At 34.6% G+C, this 10,644-nt stretch overlaps 2 protein-coding genes across 3 annotated transcripts; both read left to right on the top strand.

Annotated features, from left to right (window-relative positions):
• The first annotated feature begins 440 nt into the window (after positions 1-440).
• Positions 441-5,223, top strand: LOC129318411 (probable serine/threonine-protein kinase PBL2). Of its 2 annotated transcripts, none has more exons than XM_054963153.1 (6): positions 441-815; positions 2,061-2,368; positions 2,459-2,594; positions 3,073-3,206; positions 3,307-3,430; positions 4,396-5,223. In XM_054963153.1, the coding sequence occupies exons 1-6, from the start codon at positions 761-763 to the stop codon at positions 4,806-4,808; spliced, it is 1,170 nt and encodes a 389-aa protein (XP_054819128.1). In that variant the 5' UTR covers positions 441-760; the 3' UTR covers positions 4,809-5,223. The 2 variants fall into 2 exon arrangements, with proteins under 2 accessions (XP_054819128.1, XP_054819127.1); XM_054963152.1 differs by having other exon boundaries at positions 447-815; positions 3,070-3,206.
• A 1,423-nt stretch (positions 5,224-6,646) lies between these two features.
• Positions 6,647-10,043, top strand: LOC129317705 (uncharacterized). The gene is made up of 3 exons (XM_054962062.1): positions 6,647-6,716; positions 8,226-8,530; positions 9,274-10,043. Exons 1-2 carry the CDS (start codon positions 6,706-6,708, stop codon positions 8,524-8,526), a joined length of 312 nt encoding a protein of 103 aa, XP_054818037.1. The 5' UTR covers positions 6,647-6,705; the 3' UTR covers positions 8,527-8,530; positions 9,274-10,043.
• The last annotated feature ends 601 nt before the right edge of the window (positions 10,044-10,644 follow it).

The following is a 10,644-nucleotide window of genomic DNA, read 5'->3' as shown; positions in this document are numbered from 1 at the left end:
AAAAATGTCTTATAATAATATTTAACAATATATATATATAATTAGAAGATCAAATGCTCAATTAATAATCGTTTAACCATGAGAATTAACTCAGGGCTGCAAAGTCCAAATCCAAAGCCGTGAAGGAGAGAAGCTTGGCCACGTCGCCCAGAAAGAGGGCGGAAAGTCGACATCCCTTTGGAAGCTTGTACCGCCGCCGCCTCCAGTTAATCCAAATCTTAAGGCAAGCTTTGATCTTACATAGCCCCACGTCACTAGGTTGAAGATGACAATGGAGACTCCATCCACATTAGCTATTATTAATCAAGCCCAGGTAGGACCCATCTCAAAATTTTTTTAAGTCATGGCATGTTTGTATTGACGAAAAAAATGAAGCATTTGTACTCTTTTATCATTCACTTCATTTTCCTCAATCCAAACGGGGCAAGGGGTTTGGCCGGTATTGCTAGGACTTTGAAGATCAAAAGAAAGAGACGAATAAATTATTAGTATTATTTTTTTGATTCAACAGCTTGAATTTCTCCTACACCGGCCACGCTGCCTCTTCACTGAGCGACTTTATTGTCATATTTATGGCCTTGGTGTGGACGAGTACGCCGTATTTTCATACTCACATCAACACTTCTCAGTTTCATTTTGACACCTGGTTCTTCCATCTTTTTCTTCCTTTTCTGCCTTTCCTGTTTGGGTTTCGTTGGTTTGGTCTAAACAACAACAGCAAGAAGAAGGAGGAGAAGCAGGAGTTGAAGACCCTTTCAACATGGGCAACTCCTGCATGAAGCCGGTTGCTCATGTTAATTCTTCCAATTTTTCTGGTTAATTTTCTTCTCTGTTTTTTCAATATTGATATATGCTTGCCTCCTTCTTCATTGGCTTGATGTTTCGTGCTCTCAAGGAACAGTTATCAGATTGTTATGTTGATGCTGCTTTATAAACTTGCTCAAATTTTGATCAAGGTTTCTATTTGGTGTACTGCTGCTTTTACATGTGTCCATGTAATCTAGATTTACATCTTACGTTGAATTGAGTGCTAAATCTTTGGTTAGGATTGCTTGTCTGTCAAAATTTGAATGGGAGCAGTGTTCAATTTTTCTATAATACTGGGGCTTAATAATATTTCCCTTATTTTGATTCTTCCATTTCTAAAATTATGGCCTGTAATATTTTCAAATGGACTCATTCTACACTTACCCTCTGATAATTAGCTTCTGGGTTTGCAAGGAAATCGATTCTGGTCTCTTGAATCACTTACTTGTAAACCTCAAGTATTGTGATTGTTAGAACTTGGTGTCATGTCAGCAATAAAAGAATCCTAAGGCTTCTTTGCCCTGATTCAGGTTGTAATTTGCATTTTAAATAGTTGAGATATGTCACCTGAAATTGGTTAACACTTCTTACATTTTCATATAACTAAAATGGCTGTCCAGACTAGTTACTAACAGGTTCTCCTCAGTGTTAGACTACGAGATTGTATGTCAATCTTAATATGTATAAAAATGCATACGAAGGTTTATTATGCATAATGCATTTACATAATTTGATATCTGGACAAATAAGCTAAGACTTGTAAGTTAACATTTATTTTGGATTGTGAGAGCTTTTTCTCTGCTTTTTTTCTTTCTTGATAAATTTTTCTCTGGTTTCTACTTATCCTTTATTCAGCACATAATTCTACCTTAGCAACTTAGAAGCACCATAACCTTTAGAGAAACATGGCTATTTTCAGCTTACGTTATCTTTATGTGCATTTGATTACCCAGAATTAATTTCTGTCTTCATTATTTAAAATGAAAATCAAATCTTACCTGTATTTAAATTGAACTTCAGGGCTTTAGTAATTGGATCAGGGTTGGAACAGTTAATAATTCTCTGCATCTTTATTTGAAATATCACGCTTGAAGAAAACTTAATCTAGCTATGTTTAGTTACATGTGCTTATTACACACTTTTTTGGTACCTTGAATCCAATTTCTTGAAGTTAATGCTATAGAGATGTGCAGTTTAGTTCTTAGGAAGTTATTCGTTAGCTTCTTGTAACTTTGTGCCTAATTCACTCTCAGGAAGTACAAAGTCAAGTAAGACACAGCGGAATTACAATTCTTCAGGACAAACAGCTTCTTTGCAAATTTCAGAATCAAATCTTGTCAGACCCATTTCCAATAATCTCAAGTCTTTTAGCTTCAATGATCTAAAGGAAGCCACAAAGAACTTCCGCGAAGAAAATTTTATTGGAGAGGGAGGTTTCGGGCGTGTCTTCAAGGGATGGATTAACACTAACACCTTTGCTCCCACAAAACCAGGGAGTGGGATGGTAGTGGCCATTAAGCAGCTCAAGCCAGAAAGTTTTCAAGGCCACAAGGAATGGCTTGTATGTACAATAGATCTTTTGAATTAAGATGTTTTCTAAATTATTGGTCTTTCTAGGTATTGACTGATTTCCTGCCCCTTTTCTTGGCAGGCTGAAGTCAATTATCTAGGGCAGCTTCACCATGAAAATCTCGTGAAACTTATTGGTTATTGTTCGGAGGATAGAAATAGGCTTCTAGTTTATGAGTTCATGCAAAAAGGAAGCTTGGAGAATCATTTATTTAAAAGTAAGTGCATTCACTGGACATATAGCTCTCCCACATTTCCCCCCTTTTTTCCTTTTAATTTCTAATTAAAAATGCATCATGACATGACGGTACATATTTTAAGAATACTTGCCGTTTAATGCACTTGAAAGCTTCTGTTTTGGGAGAATCTCCTTATGGGATCTCTTTATGTCTCGTTACTTCGCAAATAAAGCACAATATTATGTATATTCTTATCATGAAACAAAAAATGAATCTGGTTACAAAAATGCTATTCCAGGAGTCATATTCTTGAGAATGATGTTCAAACTTTTCCTAAGGATAAGGCTGAAAGGAAAAAAGATCTTACGATTGGCATAACATGAAGCCTTTTTTTTTTTTTTAATCTCAATGGAGAATTTCCTAGTGTGATATCATTATCTGTCATCACTTGCAAATCAGAAATAAATCATTTGCCCTTAAATTGAGCCTTTTGTTTTTTTTCCCTTTTCCACAGAAGGTGTTCAACCCATATCTTGGGCAACCCGGATGAGTATTGCAGTTGGTGTTGCAAGAGGATTAGCATTCTTGCATAGCCTAGATGCGAATGTCATCTATCGTGATTTAAAGGCGTCTAATGTCCTACTTGATTCAGTATGTTGCACTATGAAAGTTTGGCTTGAGAAAGTCTAAATGAATTCTCTTGCGTATGTGCAAGTTTTCATTCTCAAGAGTTGTGCTGAATTTTGTGTAGGATTTCAATCCAAAGCTTTCAGATTTTGGTTTGGCCAGAGATGGTCCTACTGGAGATAACACTCATGTTTCAACCAGAGTTATTGGAACTCAAGGCTATGCTGCTCCAGAGTACGTAGCAACAGGTATGGTAACCTCTACTGAATCAGTGTTGCCCTGTTCTGATCAAGGTTGTAACTGTAAGGTTCATGTTTCCTGGCTTTAGAATATTTAAAGGGGTTAATGTAATGGGTAAGAAATGCAACCTTAGAAAATCACTAGAATAATTGAAATGAAGTGTTTTTGTGTGAAGACAACAAGTAGTGTACATCATATAAACTTGGATGTACTCAAAGTTACTGTGCGTGTGCGTGTGTGATTTTTTCTGCCCCTTTTCATGGTGAGAGGGATACTTGTTTATTATTAATCTTGTGTGTTTCTCTGTTCTGTTCAAAGTTTTTAAGGCTCATATTTCCGGGCTTTAGAATATTTTAGGGGTAAATGTAATGGGTAAGACATGCAACCTAAGAAAATCACTAGAATAAATGAAATAAAGTATTTGTGTGAAGAAAAAGTAGTGCACATCATATGAACTTGGATGTACAAAAAGCTACTCTCTGATTTTTTTTTTTTTGCCTCTTTTCATGGTGAGAGGGATACTTTTTTATTATTAATCTAGGGATTCCTCTAAGGAGCGTTTTAGGAGTGGAGTCCTAAATACTCCAAGCCGATGTAGGAAAATGAACCTTTTTAAATCACGTTGGAGGGAATTTAGTTCAGATAAAGCCACCCTTGATCATATTGATAATATTCAAGAAAGAAAACAAAAATCTGGTCTTCCATTGGTAGCTTTGGTTGAACTGGTCCCGAATTTCTGCTGTGCAAAGCCACAAATCCTAGTTGAACCATCAAATCACCTTTTTAATTTCTCCTTTTGATCTCTCTAACTGGTACAATCTCAGTTTTGCTGAACATTTGATTAGAACAGGCAATTTGTAGTACTGCATCTTGGAGTTTCCTACTTCCTGTCATATTACATCCTTAATCTATAAACTTGATTGGCCTATCACTTCATCAGCTCATCTTCTTAACTTGGCTTCTGACTAAACAGGTCACTTGACTTCGAGAAGTGATGTCTACAGCTTTGGTGTCGTCTTGCTAGAGTTGCTAACCGGGAGACGAGCATTAGAAGATGACAGACCTGGGTCTATAGAAGAAACTCTGGTGGATTGGGCAAAACCTTTCCTGAGTGACAGCCGGCGAGTTTTGAGGATCATGGATACAAGACTAGGTGGCCAATACTCCAAGAAAGGAGCTCAAGCTGCAGCTGCACTTGCATTGCATTGCTTGACCTCAGATCCTAGATACAGACCTCCAATGGTAGATGTTCTTGCTGCATTGGAAGCTCTCAGTTCCTCAAGTTCAACCCCAAGGACACCAAAATCTGAGAGTGAGGATGTTTCAGCCAGGAATTCTAGTTCTAGTCATCCACAAAAGGCAATCAGACATTTAAAGTCTCTATGAGTCACTTGTTGCCTTGTTCTGTGGTCTATCTGTAGAAGAAATGCTATTGGATTCCCTACAGTGCCTGTATATGTACCTTGAGCAAGATCAATTTAACTTTTGCACCTGAGCAGTAGGGAATTTAAATTCCAGTTATATACAGATACATTGAGGCGTTAGAAGATAGATTGGTGCCCGCATGCTCAGAGAAAGGCGCATCAGGACATTAACTAGCTCCAGCAAGTGCTTTGTTCTTTCAATTTTTTTTGTGGGCAATTACATCTTGGCATTGATTGAATAATATGCAAAGCATATAGAATATTAGTCCTCCGATCTGTAATGTGTCACAGGATTTGTTATTTTCACTGTGAAATGAGTTAATAGCTATCTTGTGGGAACAATTGAATACATAGGCAATATTTGAGCATTTCAATTATCCTAGGATTCTTGCTGCTGATTTTTTTTTTTTTTTTTTCTGGGGTTGAAAAATTAACGTCCTAGAGCAATGAAGTAATATTTACCTAACATATTCGGAGATTTTCTAGCTACGGTAGTATCATTACCAACTTCTACTTAAAAGGTGTTTTTCCCCCCTTGAAGATTGTAATCCAAGTAAAGTCTTATTAATTACTCTGATTCAGGATTACCTTAGTACATTAATCTCTCAGCATCAGAAGTTAAATCTCTTTGAATCTAGTTGAGAAGATTGTCTTTAATGGATCATGATTATATTTTCTATGATGCATAAATTCTTTAAAAGGAAAGTGCTAGGCATACTCGAGTCTCTAATGGCAAAATTAAAAATTAATAACCCAAGTTTTTATATAACTCGCAAATACAATTTAGTTTGACTACCCATCTTTTTACCTATTTTTTGAGAGTCGGGCTTAAAAAAAAATGAGATTTTAGTATAAAAGGACTTTTAGGTCATATTCTTACAAGTCCTGCAAAAATAAGTTCGGTTAACTTTTAAGCCCTTATAACTTTTTTTTTTTGGTAATTTTGTTTATATAATTTATGTATTATTAAATATTTATTCTAGTGACATATTAAGTTACTGACATTTTTAAAATGGCACCATCACTTCTAAGCAGACTTCTCTTTGAAGGGTCTAATATTTTGTTTTTCAATAAAGATGGATAATAATAAGAACTAAAGCATATTTACATTTTGGATGGTAGATAACTTGGACTCACATGGTTTATATTATATTTTGGGGTTTACATTATTTTAATTATACTTTAAAGCTTACTAATGTCTTTTAGATATTTAATGAACTTTGTAATTTGTATATGTATTAATATAAATTAGATATTTTAATTTCTTTTAAAAAGTTATGTGGGTTTTTCGACCTTGACCTTAAGTCTTGTTAATAAAAGTTGGGTTAAGAAAAGTGATAATTTTAAATTTAAAAAAATTTAGGATAAATATAATTTTTAATCTTTATAGTTTCATTGAGTTTTGTTTTTAATCTCTATAGTTTTTTTTTAGTATTTTCAATTCCTATAGAGACTAAAACTATTTAAAAATAAAAATTATAAAAACTTAAAAAACAAATATCATCTACTGAAAATAGAGAGAAAAAATTATGAAAATTAAAGTAAAAATTTAATAAAATTATAAAGATAAAATATTATATTTTTTCAAAAATTTATGTCTCAAGGACCGAATTTACACGTGACAAGTCCTTCCTGTAAAAACTTGAAAAATCCTAAAGTCAAACAATATCATTGACATTGATAGAACATTATAACACGTTGCCATTTTTTTTTCTCTTTAAATTGAAAGTATTTATGTTTTAAAGTTACAAGTATGATTAAACTTACTACGCTATTAGCAACCTGATAGCTTTTGAGCTACATAATTGATTGAAGGAAGTGTCACGAAATTGTGCACTTAAACACGAATTATCAGGAATATGAATTTCTGGTATGCTAGGTTCTCCTTAGTATAAAGATTGCACTCCAGGTCAATCTTTCTTTCGAAATTGGAAATTGATGATTAAACACGAATTTTAAAATCTTACTTTGATTTGATTGTGTTAATTTAACAATAACGTGAATGATTTAAGTATTTTCTTTAGTTTATGTCCTTTCATGTCTTTTTCTGCGATTCATGATCGGATTTTCTTCTGCTTAATGTTGCATTTACCAACTGGATCTCTAATTGATAGTGTAATTACACCCCTAACCCTCACCGTCTCAGCAATCTGGTGGCTGTTTATCCGCCCGCCGGCAGTTCCTTCGACGCCCTGTCTCCTGAGTCCATCTCGATCGGTCTCGCTTTCTTTATCTACTTCTGTTTGTGTTCCTGATCATCGTTTGATCTCATTTTTCCTCTCGCTGCAGATTTTTCTTTTTTTCACTTCCGTGGTTCGTCATTTTTCTTTTGCTTTGAGATTGCTGACTAATGTTCTATTTATCGTCGTTTATTTGGATGCGTTTTCTTGTCCTGGGTGTCACACAGCAAAACGATGGAGCTATCAGTGTAGTACGATTATAATTGCGTAGATAAGGAATTGAGTTTAAACCAAATGCCTATAGAACCTTTGAGATTCTGTAAATAAAATGAGGCTTGTAATTTTATCAATGTTTCTCTGCACTCTAAAGATTGAGAAAATACATAACAACATGGCTTTCAAGTATTGGTAGTCACCTTTTGGGAAGTATCTCTTTTCGGATTTTTTTTTTTCTGTTTAATATTTGGACTGTTTTCTTGTATAATGGTCTTACTTTCTACAGCTGCTAGGGCTCTTGACTATGCAGTTTTCTTTTTGTTTTTGTAATAGAGTAAAATATTTTTCTTTATGGAGTCCATTGATAGTGCATTCCAGTGGAATCGTAATATGGCTTGGATGTTATCATTATAGATGTGGATTTTTCAATTCTCATGTTGGGGTGGATCCTTTGAGCTTGACAACGAAGAGCTTTGGGGCTTTGAGACTTTTGACCTCCATGTTCGTTTAAGATATTTTCTTATCATGTCTGAATGTCTTCGTAATGTGGAGTTATGAAATATTAAGATGGTTCAAATAAATTTATGCAATAAATGATATGCAGAAAGAGTTGTGAAATAATATTAGGACAAAAAAATATTTAAGTGAGATGATTATAATCCTTGGTATCTACTGAACTTGTAGTCGCCATCCGTAGTACCTGTCGCTATTTCATGACTAGTTGACTTCTTGAATGTTGAGACTGGTTACTTATAAAGCCTGCGTTCTTCAATCTCAATATCTGTGCCCCCAATGTTCAAAATGTCAAACAGAAAATATAGGGCAGTCTTTTTTGGTTCCTTTTTTTTTGGTTTTTGTCCTGTCCTGTTTTCCTTTGTAAAGAAAGGGCTATAGCAGAGGCAGAGCTATAAAAAAGGAGACAGGTTATAAATTCATGGTACGTAGGACTGCCTTAATTTTGAAGGTTGTGACATTGGTTTCAGGGAAGACATGGAGTTTGTTCACAAAATAGTTGATGCTGCAATGAGAGCTATGAACAACAACACAGTGATTGATATCTGTCTGCTCGCTTCATTTGCAACAATGGGAATAAGATCAGTGAACCAGCAAAAGGTCATTGAGGTTCTAGAGGCTGAGAAGGAAAGTCTTGTCAAATCCAACAAGGCCATGAGAAATGTCATGTGGGATTGGAAACTACAGCTTTTTGCTGAAGCCTCTACTGATTCTGCATTGGTCCCTCTGTCAAGCCTCCGAGCCATCTACGGTGAAGCCCCAGCTGCTTAACTTGGTAATTCTATTCGATCCTCAATCCTCTCTATGCTATAGACTTTGTGCAATAAATTGTTCAATGAGTAAATGGACACTTTAGTTTTGCTTTGGCATTGTAGTCAGTTATTACAAGGAGATTAGTAAGAGATAAGAATTTTGTATAGCAGAAGTTATATAGTTCTATAATCCCTATTTGGTTTGTGTTTGTGTTATGCTGTTACATGGGAATAATAGTTAGTTGAGGGGGTTAGTACCTGGTAGCCCATGTTTGGTTTTGCATTGGAAACCATCAAAACCACAGTTGTGATGGATGTAAGAACTTACCTACTTCCAAACACGCTCAGTTAGGAATAGGTGTCTAATGAATTGAATAATATCTTTGATCTTTATCATGTACCTCATACATTCATGCCTTTATCTTTGAATGTCCCTTGTGCAATTTGTAACTTAGGAGACTTCTTCTATTTAAAAAATGTACAATGTAATGGATGGGTTGGTTATATCCGACTTTTTCTATTTAAAAAACAAAAATCATTGCTTTAGTTTGTATTTTTTACCACATTATATCCGAAATGCACCATGCAGAGAGTTACAGGACCAGTGACATGTATGCTTTTTCTCTGGGTGTAAATTGCTTTTAACTGTGGGTTTCCATTCCTAAAAATTCAATGATGCTTAATTTGTAAATCTTAATTTTTATATGCATATCGCCAATTCTAATTACGCTTACAGTATGAGGTAATTCTTCTATTATTGTTTTAGGAGTCGCTGCGAAGCAAGGTGCAAAACCTTCTAGTGGGGCAAACTTTACTGTGTGAAATGTGCAGAGCGATTGTTCTTTTTGAGAAGTTTCGGCATTGGATCACTATTAAATAAGCTATTGTGAGAGGTGAGAAAATTGTAAATGCTGTCAGGCTTGGTTACCATTTTGTTATCAATGAGCAATATAATACATAGGAAGCTTATCAATTATATTGCAATAGGGACCGAAGGGAGTAATTAGTATGATTGGAGCTCCCAGATCATCTGGCTAAAAAATTGCGAGTGATAGCTCTGGAAGGATCTCTGTGGAGCGTCTGATAACAGGCATCCTCAAAAAGTAAAATGAATGAACATGTCTTTTGATGTTGTCCAAGTTTGGAGCATCCCTACTTGGGATATTCATCAAAAGCCATAACGTTCCTAACCCCTCCCCCCCCTCTATATCCCTAACACTTATTTTTGTATTGTAAATTCTCAAAAGGGATGAGTAGTTTGGCTTGGGAATAGCTTATCCATTAGGATAAACTTTGAATCTGTTGCCAAAGCTTTCTTAGAAAGATGGTTTCAGCCATACAAGGAGGGAAGGATTATACTTGAAGGTTTAAGAATGATCCTGGCTTTGGGATGCAAGGAATCAGCAGCAGCATAAAGGAATTGATGTCCAGTCACATCAGATCATCATGAAGGTCATGACAATTCTTGTTTATTATATGTCTAGAGTTGGAATATAGGTTGGCCTTATTGAGCTATTCTGTATATAGTTTTTCTTCTAAAAATTGAGATATTTTCAATTTATAAATTAAATTTAAACTTTAAAATGTGTATTTATATTTTAAAATTAGAATTTATATTTTAGAAAATGAACGTGTAATTTTATAATGTAAAAATTAAATTTTAAAAATTTGGAAAAAAAAACAAATAAAAAAAGACTTGAAAACCTGTTCATAAGTCTGATCAATAAAGGTTAAGTTTGAAGAAACAATTAATTTTTAAGGCAATAGGGTTTTTGGGCTTAAGTTTATATGAGCTAAGCCCATAAGAGCTAGTTATGGGCTAAGCCGGCTGGTTTATGATCCTAGCTCTTTCTTGGTTAAAGTGAACTTTTACCAAAGTCTAGATTTAGTAAGTTGGAAGCTCAACACCAAAATTGCAACTTTTTTAGCTCCCAGCCTCCCATTTTTTGTTGGGAGAATATCTGTAAAGGACCTTGAAAACAATTTAATTCCATAAAAGGGCTATTAATAAGTAAACATTAATAATTAATAAATAAAGTTCTCATTTTAATAAATATCCAATTCGCCCATGTGCTTATCAAATATTACATTCTTTCACTAGTTATTCATTGATATTTTCCTCTTTTTGGAGAGAATA

This window comes from Prosopis cineraria, unplaced genomic scaffold (assembly GCF_029017545.1).
Source record: "Prosopis cineraria cultivar Desert tree isolate PC_DT_omini unplaced genomic scaffold, ASM2901754v1 PC8, whole genome shotgun sequence".
Classification (NCBI taxonomy): domain Eukaryota; kingdom Viridiplantae; phylum Streptophyta; class Magnoliopsida; order Fabales; family Fabaceae; genus Prosopis; species Prosopis cineraria.
This window is presented reverse-complemented; position numbering and strand designations above follow the sequence as displayed.